The 25,072-nt window shown below is 41.8% G+C and overlaps 1 protein-coding gene across 9 annotated transcripts in view; it reads right to left on the minus strand.

The window, feature by feature from the left end:
- STOX2 (storkhead box 2) overlaps positions 1-25,072 on the minus strand; it is a 136,703-nt gene that overhangs the window by 63,911 nt on the left and 47,720 nt on the right. Inside the window, exon 1 of one of the 9 annotated variants that reach the window (XM_086891623.1) lies at positions 1,157-1,841. The exons of 6 other annotated variants lie outside the window; for them this stretch is intronic. Coding sequence is in view for 2 of the 3 variants with exons in the window: in XM_023946708.2 (XP_023802476.1) it covers positions 1,157-1,322 (166 nt within the window). In the remaining variant the exon portion in view is untranslated. Of the gene's footprint in view, positions 1-1,156; positions 1,842-25,072 lie in introns of those variants that run through there. 2 more of the 9 variants (XM_023946708.2, XM_023946709.2) reach the window with 2 other exon arrangements.

A 25,072-nucleotide genomic window follows, 5' to 3' on the forward strand; every position in this document is an offset into this window, starting at 1 on the left:
CGGGAGGAGACAGCAATACAGGGCTGGAGACGTTTTCAGTAATGTATTATAAATACCTTAGTTTTCTCCTTTAAAGGAATCTGCCTACTCAACCTAAATCGTGCCTCAGAGGGAGAAACGTGCCTTTGTGATAAATTAGAATTTGCCATCGTAATAATAATGAAACGTTATGTCCTATCATCACAATAAACAGGCAGCAGAACAACAAAGGAGGTTTCCAGGATTTTCTGCTCCCGGCCCCCTCCCCATCGGCATTTTCCCAAGTCCTCTTTTGGGTGTTTATGAAATGCCTTAATTCCAAGGCCATTAAGACGCATTTCTGGATGGAGCAGATTCTACTAACAGTACTGAGGTTTTCCAAAATCTCACCAGCACTCTGTCGGAGGCCAAGCCTCTCCCTGATGCCTGCCTTTCCCTGCGCTGTTTTTTGTTTTGTTTGTGCTTTCTCTTTCCCATGCACAAACATGTTGGTGCAGTGTCCATTATTTCCCTACAGCCCTCCTTGAAAGCCACCGACAAATGAATATACATGCACGAGTATGTTCCACCACATACACAGGTCTGGTCTCCTTCTACACCTCAAAAAACAAATGCAAATGTGTTTACAGTCATTTTCACCACCACATGCCTTGCCATTGCAGAAACATGCAGCTGAAAGCCTGAGTCTGTAGCAAGGCAACTGCGTTTGCAACCACAAGTAACCCTTTTCCTTGGAAAATGGGAAAACACGAAAGCCTGATGAGTTAACTAGAGTTAACTGCATTTAAAGAGGAATGTGTGCCAGAGCAGTAAATATCCAGCACATGCTTTTACGCACAAAAGGCGCAAAGGGCTCCATGCTCTGCACATCCAGTCATTTTTGTCTGCTCTTCCACAACAGAGATGCAGCCGTTTCTCTCATACATTTTATTTCACTCGACTAATAGATTTTAAACACCATATTGCGAGGACCCCGCCGTGAATCTTGCAGAGGTACAAAATGGTGGATGTATGCTATTTTTTTTTTTTTTTTTTTTTTTTGCATTATTCATAACAACTCAGCTTCCCGATCGCAGGCTCCCCTCCGTACCCACCAACACAGCCTTCCCGGCCAGACACACATCCCGAAGCAGCCTCGCAATAAAGCTCTCTCGCATACACAAATTATGTTACAAACCTGATGTCATGTAGCCCCGTGATGCCTGGGAAATAAAAGCTGGGGGGAAGTGCTTGTGCAGTCGGTAGTCCTTCTCGCTGCGGGACCTCATGCGGTCTGAGGCCCGGTCGGAGAAGTCGGAGCTAGGCCAGGCCCGCCGCAAGGTCGTACTCCGCGTCTTCTTCATCCTGAGGATGCCCGAGCCTACTCCTCCCGCCGCAGCATGGGTCAGGGGTGCGCGCTGCCGGGCATCAGCCTAGCGCGGGCACCGCCGGGCCGCAACCTGCGCGCATCTCGCCGCTCCCTCTTCTAGGGCGCCAGCCGCAGGTCCCTTCCTTTTTTTTTTTTTTCCCCCTCGAATGATCCAATTTTACACACGTCCCACAATGCATTACACTTCATTTGCAATCGGTCCGGCTTATAGCTCCCAGATTTGCGTGGAGGAAAGGCACGTTATGTGGCTTCTCAGGCAAAAAAAGGAATTGGGGGGAGGGAGGGGGGGGCTGAAGGGGGGCTGGGGACGAGAGATGTGCAGCGTGGGAGCTCGGGGGTCCCGAACAATGGCCCGATTCAGCCCGGCCGTGCTTAGCCAACTGTGAGCCCCGACACAAAAGGCCCAAACAAACGAGGAAAATCCCGCGGCCGCCGGCTGCGACCCCGACCGCGGCGCGCCCGGCACTGGGGAGGAGGCGGTAGCTCCCGGCGTGGCGGGAGGAGCGGCGGGAGGAGGAGGAGAGGAGAGGAGAGGAGGGAGGGAGGGCTCACAGACGCCTCTCGGCCGCGGGACGAGCGGATGCAGCCGCGACCCCCCCACCCACCCCACCGCCGCCTCCTTCTTCCTCAGGCCCGCGGCGCCCGGGCGGCCGGCAGCGGCCCACGGCCCCCGGCAGCGCCGCGCCTCGCCATGGTCGGCGCCGACTCCCGCCCGCCTGTCCCCGGGGCTGGATCGCCGCCGGCTCCGCGCTAGGGGCGGCCGGCGCGGGGGGCGAGGCCACCGGGGAGGCCGCCGGCCGCTCCTCCCGCCTGCCCGGCCCGCCCGCCGCCTGCCCTCCGCCCCGCCGCGCCAAGAGCAGCCGCTGCCGGAGCGCCGGGCGCCGCGCCGCCGCCCGGGCTCATGCTACTCCCGCCGGAGCCCTGCTAGTCCCGCCGGGCTCCGCGCTCCCCTGCGCGGCACCGGCTCGCGGGCGCCCGCGTACAAAGCCCCGTGTACGGCAGGGACCCGGCCCCCTCCCGCCCCGCCTCCTTTCCGTCCGTCCGTCCTTCCTTCCTTCCTGGCGGTGGCAGTGACGGCGGAGCGCCGGGGCCGGGTGCGCAGCGCTGGGCAGCCCGCACCGCCGGAGAGCAGCGGGCAGGGCGGCCTTGCGGGCCGGGCCCCGGCTATCGGCCCCTTCGGGTGCCGCCGCCGCCCCGGGCCAGTCGCGGGGCGAATGGACACAAGCGAGGGAAGGGCGCCGGGAACAGATCTGCACCCCCGGGGCACCCCTGCGCAGAGCCTGCGGGGTTCACCCACGCATCCTCCGCCACCTTTCCCCATCGGCTCCTGAAGAACCGGCTCTCCCCAGGAGGGCCCGGTCAGTCACACCGCCACACTGAAAACCTCACACTCCACAAGGGTATCCAGGACACCCGGGCTGCCCTCTTCACTGGCTGGAAGGAGGCTGCCCACCCTCTCACAGTGGCTCACGCATCTACGCCCAGGGCATCCCCTTGAGTGGGGCCTGGCCACCCGGGCATTTTATGAACTCCAGTTAACCAGAACTATGCAAAGGGACTAGGTTCCTCCTCTGCAAAACAGCTCAGAGCACGCCTGGTGTCAGGTGCTGCCACCGTTACCAATGGGGACAACTGCAATGCAGGGATGTGAAAATGTTGCTTTTGCAACTTTGTTAAATTACTTATAAATTTACATTTTGATAATTAATCCTTCTTAGAGTGGTTTGTATCACATTTCTAAGAGCTTTGAAGAACAGACTGTAATTCTGTAATTGGAAATTTTCAATAGTGGCGAACCAGCCAAAAGATGACCATCAGTGAATGAACTTCACATCAAAGCAAATAGACCATGAGATATTATCCCTTAGCTGCCTTGCTGTATGGCTCTGAGTTAGTCACTTCAGCAGCCATCTCAACCCATCTGGCTGTGCTACTGCGGGCAGCACACACACCGCAGAACTATTCAGGTGTTTGTATAGGGCAGTCCCTTTCATAGGAGTAGAATATACATTAATGAAAATCAGCAAGAACGTTGAAAACTAAATGCTGTGGGGTTCTTTCTCATTCAGTCTCATCTTTTTCCAACTGTGAAGAGCTAATAGGAAAGATATGTTTTCACTGATGCTTTGTATACTGGTAGCAACAGGAAAAATTAAGATGAGAAAAAAGATGGCCTAAAGCTCCTCTAATAAAAACATAAGATTTTCCATCATGAAACTTACTCATCTAGCAATTTACTCATCAACCTACGCAAAGCTTATAATAGAGCATGTTTTCACCCTCAGACCAGAAAAACCATAAGAACTTCTAGAATCGTTCCATTTTTCTCCCCGAAGGCTGAGGTTGGGGTAGATGGGTTAGCATTACCTAGCTAAGTCAAACCTAAAAAATGTACCTATTTTATCAGATGCAGAAGCAAATTAAATTCTATCTAGGAGCATAAATTCACATTGCACTATCTGAATGTTGAATGAATGATGGCTTTGCCCTTCCAGCAGTCAAGAAGCAGTTGAATATAGCTGGCCAGCTAACTTATTGCTGAACTAAACTCAACTTTTCTCCTAGTCTAGACACAGCCCTAGATATCAATCTGTTCCATTAAAAGAAGACATGAGACAAGAGACAAAGAGGAATCAGCAATGAGGAGGAAAAAATGAGGTCAAGAAGTAGAAAGACAGAACAAAGCAGGACACACACACAAATGCTCATGATAACAAAGAAGGCCGCAGTGATCTTTACACTGGCTTTCTGTATAATTACCCACAACTAAAGTATTCTAACAAGTATCAAATAAAAAAAGATGGGATGGCTCTGCAACTGTCAGATAAAGCACGTCCCAATTCTTTTCAAGGAATTTGCTGTGCACTAATGAACTGGCAATAGCGCACAGAAGACTTTTGAGTGGCTTTAATTAACTTAATTTGTACACTTCCATGAATTATCACAGGAGTAATACAGTACATACAATTAACACACGGTATCTTCCACTTGTCAATTGTAGGAATTAGACTGGTTTATAGTTTTGGGTACAGATAATGATGTATTTTCATTGTGTGGTAATTTGAAATGAATAACAATTTGCTCCTACAACTATGAAAGGAGGAGAGAATGAAAAATAAGCACCTGTGGTGGTTTGACCATCTAGCAAGGTCAAATTTCCCTTCCCAAATGTGGGGAGATCTATTTAAAAACAGTTTTGGAGGCCCTCTCTGAGTATTGAGATGTTGTTCCTGTGGTCAGGTAAAGTTACTTTTAAGTCCTCTCACAGTTATCTTGTTTGCTTTCAGCTTAAAGTCTTCTGACATGGTATCTGAAAAAGTACTCCTCTTTGAAGAGAGGAATTCAGAGCAAGTTTCCTCCTGCTCTTGAATTGTTTGAAGTCAAGTGTTGTTACTGGGATGAATCAAATATATAATTAAAGACCAAGTATAAGTTTTGGCATTTTTCCTTGGAATAAGCTAGAACTGTGAGTTTAATTGATTTTTTTTGCTTCAGTGGCCAAAATGAAATAAAACTATTTTCTTCATGTGATCTGAAAGCTCAAATTTGAGAGACAAAAAAAGAAAGACAAACACAAAATGAACAATCAAATCCACAACATTTTTTTCTGAGACATTTATGTTTACTTTTTTTTTTTTTTTTTTAATAAAGAAATATAAATTTCTGGATTCATATGGGTATGTCAAAGAAGCAAAAGGAAAAAAGAATTCTCAGCTATGGAAATTGTCTGATAGAGCTTGCTAGAAGTAAGGAAAAATTTTTCTTCCAGGCAGGAATTGTACCAACGGAAATCTGAATTCTTGATAGTGATGAGAAAAATGGAGATGGCTTCAAAGCTTGTTGCTTGCAAGCTTCTTTTTTTTTTCTTTTTTAAATTCATCCCTAATTGTTTGGAGACGATTTTGGTTTGGGTTTTGGGGTTTTTTTGGAGATTTTTTGTTTAATAAGGGAAAGATTAAATTCAGAAGCTTTTAAATCAGATAAAGCAGTAATTTTTATAATTTGGTATTTAAAGTCCAACAGGAGCAATTTCTGTCTCGGATTACTAGAGGGAAAGATGACACTTGGATAAATAGACCGTACAGATCTTGGGAAAAAGACACTGAACTAAACCAAAATTAGGCATCCTGCCTCTCTCATAACCTAACAATTCCTTATCAGGAGTTGGCAATATAACAGTAGTCATTTCAAAGGTATAGATTTAACACTATGAATTTCAAAAACGCAACTTGGGTCCATATCAGACATTACAAAGGATTTTTTTATGTTCAATCACAACCCTCCTTCAGTCCGAGTTCCTAAGAAGCCTGAAGTCTTTTGGAGAAACAATTCAAAATCTTTGCTTCTGAAAATCTGTTTTATCTTTTTAAAAGTGAGAAAACAAATATTACTAGGAATATCTATTAAATGTGATCTTCATAAACACTTATTAGCTGCTAAGTAGATCTGTTCCCATTTTGTAAAAAACACAGAAAAGGACATAACCAACCCAGAAGACTGTGGAAAATCAGTGGCAAATAATGCACTGTTAAAACTTGGGGGTCTCAGCTCTCATTTCATAGGTTTATTTTTCCTTCTCTGAAAAATAACTATGTAGCAGAGTACAATATGGTGGTCTGTATATATATGTTTCTTTGCATGTGTATGTCAATGCATGCTTGTGCATATATGGTAATTGCTCTCATGTAATGCAGTATTTCAAGTTTCAGCTGGGACTACTTTTTTTTCCTCCCTATGACAAACAAGTTTCCATAGGGACAGCAGCAGGCTTCAGTAAGAGGGTGGGCTGGTGTTACTGCCTTAGCTACTTCCTTGGCTTGGGGACTGACTGCATGAGGTTTTCCAAATTAAATAAGCACACAAGCCAAACACTGAAATAAAAAAGGCAAAATAATAGGACATACAAGGAGGAACGCAATCCTCTCTGGACTAAGACGAGCTACACCTCTAAAAGAATTTTCTCTCAAACTATACATTCAAAGCCTGGGTTCTCCCTTACCCTGTCACTACCTTGCCTGTTGCACACAGCCTGAACCGGCTGCCACACGGAGGAAATTAGAAGGGCTTCACTTTATTACTGTCAGCTGAGCTGGTGCCTGACAAGCACCCAACACCACTGGGGGAGCTAACACAAGATGCCAAGTGACACACAGAGTTTTGTAGCATCACACCCTGCAGGTCTGAGAGGGGTTCTTTCCTGATGCCCAACTTCAGAAACAAACACTACAAAATAACATTGGTAATACTGGGACACACAGGAGACTTTGCACCAAGGAAAGCCACAGTCACTGGCAAACAGGTAAAACAGGGAGCAGAGGGTCGTTCTGGAGCCAATGAAAACAAAACCATCACATTCTGTAATGTCTTAAAAGCTGGAGATAGGATGCTGCAAGATTCTGTGAAGGAATTGCAGGGTCCTTGAAAGTAGGAGAGGGAGAACAGAAAGGAATAAACAAAAAATAAAGTGGGGAAAAAAGCCTGTAGTACAAGCAGTTGTAAAGCAGAGGAGGAGGAGGAGGAAAAATGGAGTGTGAGAAGAGGTGGGAAAAATGTAATTATGAACTTGTGAAAAACCCCAAGCTCATGTATAACATCATAGACCTTGGTAATCTATGGGTTTATTAGATTTACAGCTCTGCATAAGAGTGTTCCTGAGAAAGTACATTGCCAGCATTTCTAACATTATAAATCCATGAAGGAGAAAGTTGTCCACTTCATAAAATCACCATTTTCATGTGTGGATTCTTGTATCTCTGTATTAACAAAGGTGCAGAACTCAGACTCTAAAAGACATGCTTTTAAGCAATCCTTTACAGGTTAAGGAGGTCCAGCAATACACTGTAACCTTGTCTGTAGGAAGCACTACTTTTCCCTTCCAGATATTTGTAATCAGATACACTAGCAAGAACAATCCAGAAAACTCACTCACACCCCTTCACATCAGTCCTTAGACTTCTGACACTAACACTATTAATCTGTCACCTCTCACTAGTACTTGTTACTCAAACATGCAAGAGAAGCCAAGTACTTGTAATCAATGCTTGTGGTCCAGGTCACAAAACGAGGCAGCATTTCTTGATGGATTTATTGGCAAGGAAAAAGCTGGGCTTGCCCAGACAACTCTCTTCTTGAAGAGAGCATTTGAGAAACTCCACCAGAAAAGGAAAGAAAAAAAAATCCCAAGGGCAAAGGTATAAGTGAAAAAAATTCCAAATATATAAAAAAGAAAAATGTTTCAAAGCCTGTCACAAGCAAGTCTTCAGTCTTGCTATCAGCTTGTGTTATACCATGGTAGTAATCCTGGCTTACTTACAGCACCTCTTAAACTAGTTTCAGATCATATTTCTCTCAGTGTTATGCTTTGGGAATGTGTGATGACAGGAATGCAGCGCTGCTGCTGCGCACATGCTGTAGTTCACCGATTAATTTTTCTGTGTGCTGCCTTATGTGCTGTGGTATTTATTTTAACTTGCATGACTTTTAAGAAAAACCTGTCTGTGTAATGAGAAGAAAGGCTCCCCTGTTTTGGTTCATTTTTTCATGCCAGACCTTCTGATTGCATTTGTGCTTCCTCTGCACATAAGACAATTGATGCAGAAGGTTTTTCAATCTGGATACCCAAGTCTACCTAAAAGGCAGTGTACAAGCAGGAACACTTGTAGGATACAGCTTTTGTTTTGATGCATGCTTTCCCTCTCCTATCATCACTGACTCGAAGCAAGTTAGTTTAAATGGGTGAAAGCTGGGCTTTTAACTCCTCAGTGTACAAAACTAATGAGAGAGAGAGACAAGCTGCAAATCCTGCACAAATTTCCTCTCACATATAACGGAATTCTGGAACTTGGAGAAGTGGACTTACAGCAATTCAAATCACAACTCAATTCACTCACCGGCTGTTCTTCCAAAGGATATAGTAGCAAAAGATATGCCAAAAATGTTGGCCTCAACTTTCTTGTTTTCCACTGGTGTCACATATCATTAGTACCCTGGTATTTAAGTAACATACTGATATATGGGGGCCAGCTGTACTGTAAGTTAGAATAACAGCCTAACCTTCTGCTTTGGGAGTTGAAACAATGGAGAGCAAGAAGTGAACAGCCAGTGTAGATCCCACCAGCAGTAAAAGCCATCACAGATTATTCTCCTACGGACAAAGTCCCACACCTCTGTGTCTATTTACTCCCATTGCTCTGCAAAGCCTATGTTGCAAAGATGGCACCAAGCATGTGCAGGCCTTGTGCTCTTGTGCTACATCAACACAAACAAGGAGATTCTGTGTGTCAGGTAGGTACTTTTTAATAAAAAAAATCATTAAGAAAAGAAAGCCCTTGGCAGTAAGAAGGGGGCAGTGTTTTGAATCTAGGATGGCTTGCATTGTCCTGCAAAGAGGACAATGAACATATTTGAAGGGCAGTCCTAAAAGCAGCATACCAAGGGAACTAAATCCCAGCAGCTGCTATAACACCACAGAACATTAGCTGAATAACACAGTACTAAGGGCCCTCTCAAAATCCTTGCTTATACAGCTGTTCAGTATATTGAGTATATTTTATAGTTGCATATGTATAGCATGTACAAGAGGCAGAGACCTTTAAAACCTTAGAAAAATTGGGAGGCCTGAAAATAGGCTACTCCACCCTTTGTAAACAACTTCTTGTCATTCAGTTACTTCCATATGTGCATGAAGCTCTGCCTAAATTAAACAGGCTTTCAAAATAGTGGTTTAGTACTGAAAATGTATGGTTTCTACCAATAAGTTTGAAGAAAATGTAAGCAAGACAAACTTACAAGTGAAAAAGCACCAATTACTCACCTCACAGTAAAGTAATTCAGTCACTTCTTGGATATTTTATTATAGTCTCAGATTCAGAGGCTGCCACATTGGCACATACGTTTGGGCATAAAAAAAACTCTGGAGAGGAATTATAAGAACTGACAGAAATTAGATTACACTTTCCAGATACCTGACTCAAAAGCTTCTGGAAAATCAATGCAAAATCATCAGTCTGCTTGTTCTCTGGACCAGCTGTGAAGGTGCTACTCTTAGTTATTGGTTTTCAGTGGGATCCTGAAGCTTGTCCCTTCTCTTCTGATTCCACAGTAGCACCCATCAGAAGGAAAATTGCACCTACTCTGACTACTCCTGGTTACCACAGTTTGTTGCCATTCTCCACTTGGCTTTTGAAGCTCTGATATTACCCACCTGTGTGCTACCAGAGACAATTTCCCATTGCCCTGTTCAGATGAAGGTTTATGTAGGCACTACTTGCACTTGCTTCTCTGTAGAAGCTGTTCTTAGCACTTCTTCTGAATGCTGAGATTTTTGTATTCTAGTAGAGGAACAAGAAAAAGAAATTTTATAGCACTGGGTCATAAACTTCTCCCACCACCTTGTAAGAAAGTTAAATTCTTTCTCAGGGGTCTAGTGCAACAAAATAATTTTTGTCTTACTAAGTGATACCCTACACAACAGTAGCAATCTGCTAAAGCAAACATGTTAACCATGGGGAGCTCTGCTACTTTCTTTTTCTATAAATCCTTCTATAATACTGTGCAGCTGTCAGTTGCTTTGTTATTAATTAATTTGGTTTTAAACACAAAGAGAGGTTTAAATCCAGGAGAGCACTGTTACTTCCCAGATTTCTGCAGGTCAGTCCTTTGACTCCTCTGCGGAGCTAAGCAGAAGGGAGCAGCACCCAAAGCCTTATCAAAATGTTTCTAACACAACACTGAAGTGTCACATCAGATACAAGAACAATCTCTGTTGTGAATTTTTCAACCTATAACTTTCTGATCAGAGACAAGGATAAGAACAAGTGAAACATGTAGGTGTCATGAAGAAAAAAATTCCCTTATGACAAAGGAGTATCATTGTGATAATCAAAATAAAATTGTGAAATTAGGAAAAGTAAATTAATATCAAAGTGGAAAATTTAAGAAGAAAATTCCTTTCTAATTCTGAAGTGTACTCCTCACTTCTACCACAAAACCATACTTACATCCTTTAAAGCACATGAGTGGCAGTGGCACAGGATAAAATTTCTTTCAAAATGCTTTATGTATTACAATGAACTTTTGTAAGGCACAGAGAACCACTGACATTTAATATTTCCAGAAACCTAAAAATACCTTTCTCAAAAGAAACAAACATCTCAAGTGAGACCATTTACATGAAAGTAAAATTTCCTAGCATTAGGATTCTATTTGAAAGAATCATGTACAAAATTAAGAGCTAGAAACTCTTTAGTCTTCATTAAAACTGATCACTGTTGAGCTGAACTGAATACCTATACAAACCAACTGTGGTAAATCTTATTAGTTATGGTGATCATCTCAGAAACTTTAGCAAGGAGTCACCATGTTCCCATACATAAAAATTTCAAATGCTTTGTACCCCCAGCTATTCCAGGAATCAAGTACTCAGGACAAACGTTTCATAGATTGTTGTACAAAGTAAACTCCAAATGCAAGGTGCTCAGTGACTTGCGTTTGATCTTTTTCTTAATGGAGGAGATGTTTAGTAACCTTTCCATCCCTCAGATAGTGTAAAGTAGATCAGGAAATCTGCTTTCAAAACTGGCGGGGTTCAGATTTGTCAGAGCACGATGCTAGTGTCAAATTGTTTTTGTCTTCCTGTCTAAAGATGGATCTTACTATTATCCCAGCTGATGGAACCAAGACAAAATAAACACAGACATTAGGACTGAAACAATGATAGACTATCTGAAAAGGCATTTAAGTGCCCACAGTCGTCCAAGGAGTAAAAAGTTATAAAAACAAGTACTTCTTTTTATTGCCCATATCCCCAAGTCATTTCTGAGGTACTTAAAAAACCCACAAACCCTATGGATTTCTACCCACCGCACAGTAATTACTGAAATAACAAAGAATTGGAAAAAAGTATTTCCAAAGCCTGATGCTATTACTGAACTGCCAGTGAAAAAATTCTCACTAACACCCCTTAAGTCTATCCTCCTGCACTCCCTAATCTGAACACAAAAGGTTGGGTTTAAACACCCACCCCCCACCCTGAGATTAAAACCGCCTGCAGTTTTCAGCTTCAGGCCAGCACTGACAATACTTTAAATCCTTGGCTACTGGCTTCGTGAAGACACAGCCTACAGAGAGTCCCCCAAAGTTCTTTGAAATGTTAAATACAAAGCAGGAGGAGGTCATAAAGGAAATATTCTTTACAAAAGGAATGGATATCATATGCAAGGTTTTCAAATACATTTCTCAGTTGCTTTACTTCCAGCCACAGTTTTCTCAATCCTGCATTGTATGAAGCTTTTGAAATAATATTCAGGAATTAAATAAAGCACACAAATTAGTGTTATAAACAGCTGCCAATATGTAAATTTGTTACCTTTTAGCTCTCATAAATCTCTCCAATGAATATATTGTATCCAACTTCTTCTCTGAAAAAACTAATTATTTACCTAATAAATGGTCCTACAGCAATTACCAAAAGCCCAGTTAGGTAAAAGTAACATATAGGTTTTATTGCATCATCTTCTGTAGCATCTGCCCAATTACTGCAATAGAAGCCAGTGTGGCTCCCTGCTGCCCTGCAAATCCAGCTATCTTTCTGCCAAGAGCCTTCTAGTGCACACAAAAGGAACAGGGATTGAGAAACCTGTTTTATCCCCTCTTATCCCATAAACTAACAAGCCTTTTTCTCCACTGCAGCTTTTCTCAACAAAACCAGGTAATTATGCAGGATGGGATTTTCAAGGTACGTGAAAGGAAAAAAATCAGTCACTTTAGCATAGCAGCTTTGCCAAGTACTGTCACCTCAAACTCTGAGACTTGCATGCAGTGTGGGATGGAAGGCAAACAGAATGATGCCCTGCCACTGACACAGGGCCCAGCTGTAAACAATAAGCTTTGTGGTTCAAAACTGTTGGTAGGTGGTTACATTTTTCTGCCCACTTCCATTCTCCTGGAGGTAAACAGGGTGGTCGGAGCCTTATTTCTGTTCCCTGTCTCACCCTGAACACTCCGTGTCTCTCCTTTCTCATTTGGGTATCATAAACTCAATGAAAAAAATGAGTTTCACATTCATTTTTACAATCACTTTGAAGAACTTGTGTTCGGCTTGCTTGTCTCATAAGGTCTTATGAGCCCTATCCATACTAGCTTCTGACAAGATGTTCCACTAGACATCCACAAAAATATCCCTGCCCAAATTTACAAACTGTGTACTTGAGGAGAAAAGTAACTGGTTGTCATAGTGATGTTCACAGTCTGAGGAGCCTTTGGACTTCAGTGTCATGAAAGGTACCAGGAGTTTAAAACCTCCAACTAGGTGAAGTGGTTCATGGAAGCAAGTACTCCAGCCAGCAGCAAATGCATGCTTAAATCACTGGTGATCCTGAAGAACAGGCTGCTGCACTTCTAAATTATTTAAGCTGTTTAATGTTGGGTTATTTGCAAATCAGTATAGCCCAGCTCACAGAAACTGTCACTGCCGTGACTTACATGCATGTCTGACAAGCTGCTGTCCTCTACTTCTAGACATCAGTATAATATTGGGGTACCTTCACAGGAGGGCAAGCCTGTTCACTGAAATGTTCCAGCTACAAAAAAAAGACTGAAAGGTTATAGCAAGCTCAGGAACATCACATGCTTTTGGCAAGGTGAGATAGAGGAGGATGAAAGGCAAAGGAGGGTGAGCAGGATTATTGTTCCTTGATGATTAAACAAGCACAGAAACTATGATTACAGATCACAGACATCTTTTATAACATGCCAAACTAGCACACAGAGAAATGCCTCAGTAATTCAGTCATACAGGCAGTATTGGCTCTCCATAGTTTGAAAGGAGATGAGGGTCTTCTGAAACAGAGGCTCTGCCCTGACTCCCTGCTTTAGGCCAGAGAAGCAGAACAAAATCTTTGAAGTATCTGGAGAACAGACACTGCTGGATATAGCCCTGGCAGCCAAAAATGCTCCTTGCATTCATCCCTCACTTTTCATGGCAGGAATCAGCTCAAGATACCTAGTGATTTCTGCCTGTCTGTTGGACTCCTTACCCCTATAAAACAAGTAAGAACAAACTTCAGGCAGCTGTAACCTGAACCTAGGCTTCAGCAAAGCATACAGCTAAAAAAGCATCCCTAAATAAACCCTAGAAGGAAGGTAATTTATTGTTGAAGGAGATCTGGTCCATAAAGAGCTTCCTAGGAATGAGAAGCAATGATTCAACAGACACAGTTCAGTCTTACCTTGCCTCACATTGCACATAGTACCAAATACCATCAGTCTGCCTTGTTTATCCAAAAGAAAGAGATAATATTTTGGTATTAAATGAAACTCCTGGTTCTCTATGTGCTCAACTAAAGTAACCAACCATGCATTACTTGCAAAAGAATGTTGATGACTTAATAGTAATTGGGGTTTTTTAAAATTGCATCTTTCTGATAAGACTTGTCCATTTTAATGAGACCTATACCACTAACATTACAAAATATTTTTTTTCATAATAGTATGAAATTGTATTCTTATTTCTATGTTACCAGTCAAAGAAGTTTCCAACGTATTTTATTTTTTCCCTATTTAAAGAAAAAAGCACTAAACCAAACAAGAACATTGAGCATGTGACTACAATAACACAGATTTCTCTTTTAGTGAACTGTCATGTTGAGCAGGCCATTTCAAAAGTGGCAAGACCTGGGTTCAGAAGATGTCTGAACATACTTCTGTTTATCATTACCACTTCAGAAAATTGCATTCTCCTTGATTGCTACACTTTGAAAATCAGTGCAAATTATTAATTTGCATGATTTCATGATCACTGCAGTGATTTCAGAACCAATAGATTTCAGTCCAAGACAAGGCAGCTAGAAACATAAATTTTGCCATATCCAACTTCTGATGACAGTATCCCAACCACCCCAGAACATTTAGGTAAGAAATTAAAACCTTATCATTCATATAATAATGTCTAAGAGACTTAAGCATACCAACTGTAAGTGAATTCAGTGGTCAAACCCCAAAAAAACAAATTCAGAAAACATTCTATCTCTGCCTTCTTGAAGAAGAAATATGATACTATGCACCTTTAATGGCAAGAAGTGCCCAATCCCTTTTCAAAGCAGAATCATAGTTTTTGAGTCAGTTATAGAAATGTATACAGCAATGTGAATGTAAGTTACAACAAGAACTACAAGCAGCAACACCTCCCAAGTAGTGAAGGCAAGTTATCAGGCACTTAATGCTCCTATTAATTATGTTTACACAAGTTTCAAGATATTCCTGCACAAGGTAGGGTTTCACATTTACTGAAAAGGGGTAATGAAGGTTACTCATTCTGGATGAAAATTAAATAACTCCAGCAACAAAACAGTTATTCAGACAAACTGGATAAATCATGTTCATAATTCATGTATAAGTTCATGTTTTGCTTGGCTTTTTTGAAGTCAATTTTTTTCTGCATATCATGATTTTCAGAGTCAGAAACAAAACATAGACACTCAATATTCACAAGGATATCTGCAACAAAAGAATTACGTGAAGATGGCAAGCTGAAGCGCCTTCATTTGGATACATTTTTGTATCCAAAGAGCAAGCAACAAAAACAGAGTCACAGAGAGAAACAGATGGCCAGTGAGTTATCACTCCTGATCTGATGACTTATGTGGGCTCAACTTGTTTATTTACTCACATATTTGCAAAAAAGTAACTTTCCTTATGTTAGCAGCAGCAATATTGTATATTATATATCTATTAAATACGCCGTTTGTACTTTTATCTACATGCAACACAAGGGCATCAGGTATTCACCCTCTAATAATGGGCTCTCCTCCAACCATAAAGGTCATACTTGACCCTTCCCAGGGCTAGGGAGTTAAATGACAAATGTCTAACACCACAGCTTAAGAAAGGGTTAAAAGAGAATCAGTTTTACACTGCCCTGCTCACTGGCCTGGAGACAGGACAGAAGTGTTCAGGTCCTCAGGGGCAAGGAAGTGACTCTGTAATTACTGGCTATACCCTTTATATCATCCAGACTGTAATTACTGGCTACATCCTTTACACCATTTGGGAACTGCTACCTCTACCTCTCTCTGTTCACTACTCTCTGTTGATGCAACCCCCATGTTAACCTTGCATGATGCATGACAAAAATACTGTCATATGGTCCTGAAGCAACAGGCACCATTTGTGTGTCAGTGAGTCCTGTCAAATGAACCATCCTTGAAAATACAGATTCCTCTTAGATCATCTCACTCCTTCTTTAGGACTGATCTCATTATCTTCACTATAATTGTTCTCATTACCTTCTGGGCATAGAAAAATAATGCAGCCTTTCTAAGGACATTAAATCAAATTATGTAAAAAGACAGTGTTGGGAAAAGAGTTAAAATATTTTAGCTAACAAATTGCTGAAAATCAGGAAAGTTCAGTCTATGACCATTTAACCCCCTTGAACGTCACCAGAAAGTATTTTCTAGCTGAAATTACAGTAATGCTACTGCCCTCAGCTGTGGTTAACCACCAGCCTTACAATTGTCTAGGCAGCTGATAACCACCTCCTAGCCTGCAAAGAGTAGGCAATGGACAAAGAGCTTCTGTGTTATTTTCCCACTAGCAAAGTTTCACTGTGTTCTTGTGGTGCAACTAAAGTTAAGGATTCAAAGTAGTCAGTGTAATTTTATATACTGGAAGAGTCCTGAAAGTAGAGAAAGACATTTTTCAGTAGATTCTTCAAATTGCCAGGATGTAAATGTGATGCAGAATGTGTTTATAGGCACTCTCACAGAGCAGTATGTGCAGATAAGATTGATGTAGGATGGTTGCATTGCTCAGCTGGTTAGAGATCAGATCCTCTTCACGGGTATAGTACCATGGGGATAGACAGGGGAGTGTCTTTCAATAAACTACTGAGCTCCAAGCAACTCCTGCAGCAATACCTCTGCAGTCCTGAGGACCTGAGTGGGACCACAGGTGCAGCAGATCCCACAGCAGCAGTCCAGAGACTGAAACCCAAAAGAAGGAATCAGGTACAGTGAAAGAAAGCTGAACTCCAAGCAGGATGTTCCCTTCTGATCCACCAACATCTGGTGCAAGACAGCCTGGTGCTGTATCTGGCACAGCATCTGAGCCTTTGTGACAGTGCAGAGAATTCTACTCCCATCGTTCCGCCCACTCTGTGGTGTAGGAAGTGCTACACAGACAGACTCATGAACACCATCTGCTTAAACTGTGGCATTTGACTCCCTTTCTCCAGCATGAAATATTCTGAGATGGTCTAAGCGCACTAATGCAATCCTACATTTCACAAGTCTCTATGTCATGAATCAAGAAACAGAGTCAAAATATACTTTTGATCTCCCACAACATTGCTTTTAGTTTTCTAACTGGATTTGCTTGCAGTGTTTCTTAAAAGAAAAAAAAAACAAACATAAAACTCTGGGTGAGCATGAAACTCTTATTTCAATAAAAATTAACAGGCATAAACATATGCAATACTTACATCTGCACAGTAGTGTAAAATCTACAGAAGAAACGATTTATTTTTTTTTTCCCATGGTACCTTTATTCATTCTATTACAAAGAAAGAACACTGAATTTCATACATTAATGCAAACACAACAAAAACTTCTATCCAGACCAGGAAAAAAACCTTTTTCCTAAACATGTGAAATCACTAACCATCATTTTCCTATTCACATCTGCATTTTAAAATGAAAAGAAAACAAAAATTCCAAGTGCTTAGGCTGTCATGTCACTGGGGTTTATTAACCACACACAACTATATGGTCTATTAATTATAGAAAATACATATATTACTTACAGCATTTCTGTAGCTTGGAATGCAAGTAACTGAAATAGTCCCCCAATACTCTTGGAGATATGGCAGCTAGTTAGACAGAGGCATACTCACTTTTTAAAAGCTGTTCAGTGATTTGCAGTGTCTTTCTTAGTGAGAAGGATGGTATTTTTAAATTTATTTTTCACAGAAGTTCGAAGTCCCACAACTTCAAAAATGACTGCTTGGCTCTCACTAGGCTTCAGAATCCCAGGGAAAAAAACGAGGAGAAAATCAGTTCCCAGCAGGCCCCAGCTGAGAGTCCTAACAGGAAACACCCCAGCACACTTCTTGCTCTCCAGAGAGTCCCAGGGGATTCACCCAGCACCACGCTGGGAGCAGAGTTATAAAAAGTCCTCACATCTTCTAGTGCCAACCCTACATCTTAACAAGAGATTAAAAATATGTTCCTCATTCATATATTGTCTGTGAGCTATATATCCGCTTTCCCTAAACCAACAAGCACAGACAGAAGGACAAGGTAGCTTTTGACACACACAGATATGAATGATCCCAATCTTTCATTTATCTTTAATGCTAAAGTACCTGTACCATGTCTTTTAAAAAAATAATTGAAAGGATTTAAATTTTTTGCTCAACTTCATGATAAAACTACTTTGTTTGACATGGGAAAGAGTGGCATTGGAAAAAAAAGGAACATACTTCTAACACAGCAGTGATCAAAAGGACAAAGGGATTATTTCTGATTCTCATAAGACACAGAAGTTGCCAAACTAAGAAAAAATACTAAACTCTTACATGAAATGTGTATTTGCATATGGACAGGACTGGCTTGTTTGGGATGATTAAAGCCCTGCAGATCAAACCTCGAATATGTACTTCTGATTGCCCTCCAAGCCCAGGCAGGCCAGCCAGCCTTGGGAAAAGATGTGTCCTCCAGAGGCTGGCAAAGACCCACCACCCATCAGCCCCTAGTTCCTGCTTGCTCCAAGCATCCACAGCATTACGGTACCCCCCGGCACTTCCTCACCCTGCTCTGCACGGGCACTTGCTGGCAGAGGTGGGAAGATGAGCGCTGCTCGGGCAGGGTTCCCCTGGTCCTGCTGGGCAAACCCCTACCCAGCAGCTGTGGTAGGATGGGCTCCCCATGCAGGGCTGGGGGATCACACCAAGACAGAGTGAAAGGCTCCTTCAAAGGTGCTGGGCCATGTCTTTGACACCGCCACTACTCTGCTGGACAGAGATGCGGCAAGTGTGAGACGTGCAGCTGTAACTCCCTGCCTTTCTGCTAGAAGACAAGACTTGACTTGGACTGGACTACTACTGTGGCCACAGGGCTTGTGCAATGAATGCACGTTAATTTAGTCCAGCATTCTACATTTTGGTCATTTGAATAGCAGATGGTGTTTGTAACCAGCTCAAATACCATGACTGTCAGGATAAGACATAAAAGAAAGCAGCTATTCACGTTACTAATCTAACATTCTACACACTGGAGATGTATCAGTGAACCAACTGAATATGGGAGATCAGGGATGAAATGTAAATAGCACAATTATTTGGTTCAAACCATTTTAGGAAGTTATTCAACAATAAAAAAAGTACAAGGAGGTAGCATTTGGAAACATTTGGAGGAATACATTTGTAAATGAGGCTTGAAAGCCACCTGAAATAAATACAGCAGAACTCTTCCAGAGGTGGGGGTTTATAAATATGATTTATAGTCTGATAACTAAGCAATGAATGTAGTCTGTCATGCACCTGAAATTGCTTTACATTTGTGATTCATTTGCACAAGAACTGCTTTCCACAGCCTGGTTTGGTTTTTTTTTTTTTTATAAGTCCATTAATAGAAAACAGAGGAAACTCCCCAGCAATCCCCAGAACAATCTAGTCCAATATTTAGACTACTAAAGAGGCCAGTAGTAGACAGCCAGGAAAGAATAAGGTGGCGCTCACACTTTCTCATAAGAGTCTCTGTGTCCCTCCATTTCCAGCTCGAAGGATTTGCTGTGCCTGCTCTGGTTCCCCTATTGAGTAGTCTCTGCGAGGCCTCTCTGCCAAAGGCTTGCCCAGTCTTTCCATCAGCCTATGTTAACTTTTTGCACTCACAGCATCATCTGAAGTCCTGCAAGTTCTCTCTCTGGCATGAAGAATCACCTCCTTTTCCTTTTAAACCCATCTCCCTCCAGTATTACTTCCCCTCAAACTATTTTAACTGAAGAAGGAGTTCACCTCATCTCTTACCATCAAGAATGCTTTCATCCCTGACATGTTGTATGTAAATACAATGAACTTATTTTAATTTATTTTTTAACCAGGCAAATTGCATGTACTCAAAAGATGGCGGTGATATAAACTACTTTTTAGTGTAGGGCTATGAAACTTGTAATGAACCATCACACACACTTTTTATATCACACAGCTTCCAGAAAACTTTAAATTATTTTGATATTGAGAGAAGTGGTTACGTCATTGTGCAAAATATCATTACTGTTGAAATCATCAAAATACTTCTGTCTCCAGTCTTGTGGCCATTGGCAAGTTCTTCAGACTTTAGCCCTGATTTTCTAGGAGTTCACCTACATCATCATTGTAGGATGAGAAATCTGTCTAGGTCTTCCCCAGCTTCACCATGATTTTTCCGGGAAACTTACGAAGAATCATAATGACAGTGATGACTGCAAATCAACTCAGAAAATGAGTTGACGTAACACTTAATTTAATTAATTTAATTCATTCTAATTAATTTTTAGATTAATTTCCTTAATTTTTTTAGATTTTTTTTTTTCAGAATGTAAACCTGCTGAAAGACTGCCCTTGGATGGGCCATCTCTCTAAATTTCATGAAGAGAAAATGTAACAAATGTGACAAAGACACACAAAAAAAGTAGTAGTCAGTAACTGAGACATGTGAGAAGTACTCATAAGGCAGCAATCTGGGTAATGATGAAGGAAAAGAATGCAGAATTCTCCTGTACTTTAAAATACTAAGCACCACTTAGTGCCCTCTGCCGCATACAGAGATAATATGCAAAGCACCACTGAACAATGACATCATCTGATATTAAACAACACAATATGCTGCATCTATGACAAATATTTATTTCCTTAATTGCCCTAGTTTTCTAAAAATACTAATAAATTATGCGAATATCTTCAGCACCAGCTTAGAGCAGGTGTTTTTTTACATTCTCTCTTCCCATGTAGTATCCTGTGTTCTGCCTGCAAGCAAGCTGTCACCTCGTCTCCCACATCTTACACAGTGGGAAATTCATGCTGAGTGAGTCGAGATGCTGGGTGGGGGGAGCATACGGCACCTTCAGCATGAGATTTAATCATGAGACGCCCATGACAGCTAAACAGCTCAGTGGGACGTGGTCTGCACACCACCCTGCCATTCCCACTAAACTCAAGGGAGTGGGAAGTGCCCATCTCTCCCTGCTCTCAGCTAAAAGAAACGAAACAAAGACAAACAAAAGGGGAAGGTCAAGCTGCAATGCAATTTTCAACCAAATAAATGTGCATTAAAAGTCTATAAAAGGTCTTTCATGCACAACATGGAAGAAGTAAATGCAGACCAGAGAAACTGCGACCCCAAAGAGGATTAATTGATTGTCAGACAGAACCAAGGAGGTCTCCTAATGTGGAATACAAGTATTTTAATCTGATTCTGAAATCTTATCTCCTGTCTTTAAGAAGATTAACAGAAATTCTTCTGCAGCAGGCTATTATTTCTGATCCATTTCATGAACTAAGAATATTTTCCAAAAGCAAAGTTTGTGCATTTTAAATAGTTTATTATCATTCTACTCAAAATCAAATTCAATGAAGCTGATCATGACTAAAACCTGTTCAAGGAAGTTAGGTCATAAAAAAATGTCCTTTGCATGCATTCACATTGCCTTAAACAGGCATGTCACATGTGCACAGACATGGAAATGTAAGATGTGGAAACATAAGGTATCTAATTTTGCATGAGACATGAAGCATTCAAGGTGTCCAGGTTCTGTACTTGATCTGGCATGAAGATGTTATGGTAGTAAAGCTGTTCTAAAAAAACCCTTTTTCCAAACTGATAATTCCTCTTCTAGCCTGGTTAAAGGAGATTTCATAGAAGGAGGAAGTATTATTTCATATGTCCTTTTTCTATCTTATACAGACTGAGTACAGGCAGACAGTTAATATCATTGCTGTGCTTGGTTCTGCCTGAGAAATCTATGTAACTGGCCATATTTCAGGCTTCTCCTTCATTTTCCCTTTGAATATTCCTTGAATAAACTGAAAAGGGAAGTACAGCCAGCTGGCTTCCTTTGTCCAGTTTCCTTCCCCCTGGAGGAAAGCATGGGAGCCATCCCTCCCATTTCTCTCATTCCTGCCCATAAGTTAAGCTGGCATTGTGCCAGATAGTCCAGTTCTAAACTCTAGGTATGAAATTAGAATTAGAATTTAGGTATGAAATTAGAAATCCAGGGGCTCCAGTAGGGTCTGTCTGAAGCAAGAAGACCATGGTAGGCACCAAGTGGTGGCACAAAGTGGAGGAAAGATCACTGCCATCACTCCTGCCTCCTACAAGTCCTCCTGATGATGCCTGGGGCTCTGCTCCATGGTCACAAGCCGCTCCATCCAGCTTGTCCTGCAGCCCTGCTGAATGCATGGAATCTCTGCTGGGTGACAGGAGTAGAGCAATGGTGATGCCAAACATCCATTTAAATCAGGGCTGAGAAGCATCACACATCAGGCAACCCTCAAGAATTTGGCAAGTCTGCTTTAGATCTGTGTCGGCTGGTTGAATTCAGGCTGTTCCTGTTTAAAACAAGCTAACCTGCATTTCATTGCTAAGTAAGGTTTTACCTGGGAGTGGTCAGTACAATGAAACCAACCCAGCAGCGTACAAACTGACACTCCTGCTTTTTCCTCAATGGTCAATTCATAATGAAGCTACCAGGCATCAGCTGAACATTATCTCTACACTATTAACCTCATGGCTTTTACTTGAGATGCCAGATAATTCAAATAACTTTACATTTGTCATGAGCAAAGAGTACAAGTGCAGTTGCAGCACCTCACATGACTCAATTTGAGCCTTTAATCTAGACAGGACCTTGATCCAAGGGCAACTCAAATCAGTCCTCAAGTAGAACACTGCGTGGGATTCTGCTTGCTACCTGAGAAGGTAACGCAATGCACCACTTGTACACATGAATGCCTGCATCTTTCCTGTAGTCAAGGAAACATTTTTATTATCCTTTCATTTTTAAAAAGTCCAAAGGACATTGTTCTTCTGAAGCCTCTTGATAACTCTTTATATTATCTAGAGCAGAAATACTTCTCCTTCACACTGAACAGTAGAGAATCACGAAGACATGGGCACAATGCCTCCTGAGCCCTTGGGAACCCACCCCCCACTGAAACCGTCCTCTTCAGCAGGGTTTAATGAGTACTTCACAACCATTATTTTTGCACATAATAACCACAGTCACGAAGCAAGTCTCCCCTACAGCAAAAAGAAAGTATTTAGTAAGGATCCTGGCACAATTTCAGGTAAAGCATGTTAGTTTCCAGTTCTCCCTGTACCTTCTTACGAAAATATCCAGTCGGCAAGAAGATGTATGAACCCCTGAGGTGAGGCAATAATGCCACAAGTGCATTGCCTTGTGGACAAGGACACCCCTCCCAGTATAACAGGCCAGATTCAGGTGTCCCCCACTTGAATCCCCAGGTATTTTCCCTCATATACCTGTGTAGCTAGTATGAAACAGAAGCCCTGAGGAAAAACATAGTCACATATTATGTCATGCTGTCAGCTGTAAAATGGCAACACTAACATATCCTTCCTAAAGGCCTTTAGGGATCACAGAGATGGAAAAATGTCACATACATTCTGGTACAGAGATAGCAAAGTCCATATATATATATATATATATGTATATATATGTATCCCAGAAGAGGTTTTGTCCATCATAAACCACAGGCAGGAAAACATCAAAACTTTAGGTCGTACCAGAAACTAAATACCTGCCATTTCTTAAGCTGAAAGCAGCTGCCCTCAGAGATTTTAACTTTAGGTTTCAGCATATAAATTTCCAGGGTATCTTAAGAAAAACAGAAAGACTGTTAATTACATGCACATCCTACACTACATGCATACAGCCCTAAATATCTGCTTCTTACATTGTGGAAAGCCACTATCTCAGAACATATTGCCCTGATGGGCCTCGTATTGCTTCTACCATTTTTTGCCCCCAAGAGTGTTTTGTGCCAAGTTTACAGACTTTAAAAAGTTATTCTTTCTTCTTTCCTGATCTTAACCCAAAACACTAATTTTCTGTGCAATATACTGAGTAATATATATGCAAAATACCTGTTGGCACCAGCAACCACTACATGACATAAAACTTAAACTAAATTAAAAAAAAAAAAAAATCAGATTAGACAGATTACATTGGATGTTGTCCATGGAACTTGATCCTGAACTTCAGCACGTGTTCTCATCTTGAGCAACATGAGATGAGAGGGGTAGTCTGTGGTTACCTTGTGAGGAAGCAGGAACAAGAGAGAGCTGCATCCCCAGCACTAAAGGCCTGGAGCGTGCTCCTGGGAGTTCCCAGTTGGAACTGACTGCTTTATCAACTGGTGCCCTTCAGCAAAGCACCTGAGGTATCCACTGGGTGCTGGGAAGATCTCCTTAGTCTTGCAATTTCTTAAGCAATCCCAGAACTGCTACTTTAAAGGCTGTGTGGTCAGACAGAGCAATCTTTTCTGACATGACTAAAGTTTCTCAAGGAATGTAAGCCACGGTAAGAAAACTTTCATTTTCTAGCTCTCTCTCTTTGTAAAGGCAGAACTTTCCAAGCCAAAGACAAGATACTCCCTTAAGCCAAAGGCAACTTATATGCTGCTGCAAACAAAACCAGTTTTAGAGCTCCTCTCTCTCACCTCCTGCTTCCCCTAAAAAAAGGAAAAGCCCCAAGTCCTCATAATGCAGTGCATCTGGTGGCCTAAATATGGCTGTTACCAGATTCCCCACTGACATAAAGAGGTCAGAATCCGAGAAACTGAGAAAATGACTTAAGCTTCCACAAGAAAACTTGACCTGGAACAATTAACCTGAGAACAACACCAGAACAATGTCCCAGAAAGTCAAGACAAGTTTCTGCTGGGAAAAGTTTAGTAAGTTCAGGACTGCTGAGAGTAAGTTCTCACATTTACACCTGACACAATGGATTCATCTGCAGTACTCCTAGAACCCATGTGAAAAAACAACTGGTTTTTGCTACATCATTTCCTAACCTCCTTATAAAAATGCTAGGTGTAACATGCCACCATATTCAGTACTTTTGGCATCTGCCTACTGTATAAAGGAAAACTTTGTTATGCAGTTGCAAAACCATCAAGCTCCTTTGAGAAACATCCTTGTCTTCCAGGATGCTTCTCACACTGAAACCTAATTACCAAGGACCACTTCTGATGAATCTTTACAAGTTTTGATACACTTAAAAATGTTTTCTTCAACTATAGTCAGCATTTTTAACATATTTTTTTTTCCTCAAATGTGAGAAGTAAAATAAAATACTGTGTTCTGTCCTTAAATAAAATTGCCTACACAGCTACTTTTGATCCATGAGTGTTTGTTCTCCCTCCCAATTTTCTCTGCCAACCACCCCTCACAAGACACAGATTATTTGATTGGGGATTTTTTATTAGCCATCTGCTGTGCAGATAAACACATGAAAAAATTACAAATCAAAGAAAGAGAGGCAGATAAATGGGCTTTCACTAACCTTTTGCCAGGGTGGGGAAGCTGAAATGACCTGTGAAGGCCGAGCCAAAGGGAGCTAAACCAGGCAGCAGGTTTGCTCCAGTCTGCTGGTGAGCAAGTGAGCGAGCAGGGAGAGCTGGTGACTTGGGAGGGAAGGAGGGGCACACCAGGGCAGATGAGTCATTAG

This window comes from Cyanistes caeruleus, chromosome 5 (assembly GCF_971803275.1).
Source record: "Cyanistes caeruleus chromosome 5, bCyaCae1.hap1.1, whole genome shotgun sequence".
In the NCBI taxonomy this organism is placed as follows: domain Eukaryota; kingdom Metazoa; phylum Chordata; class Aves; order Passeriformes; family Paridae; genus Cyanistes; species Cyanistes caeruleus.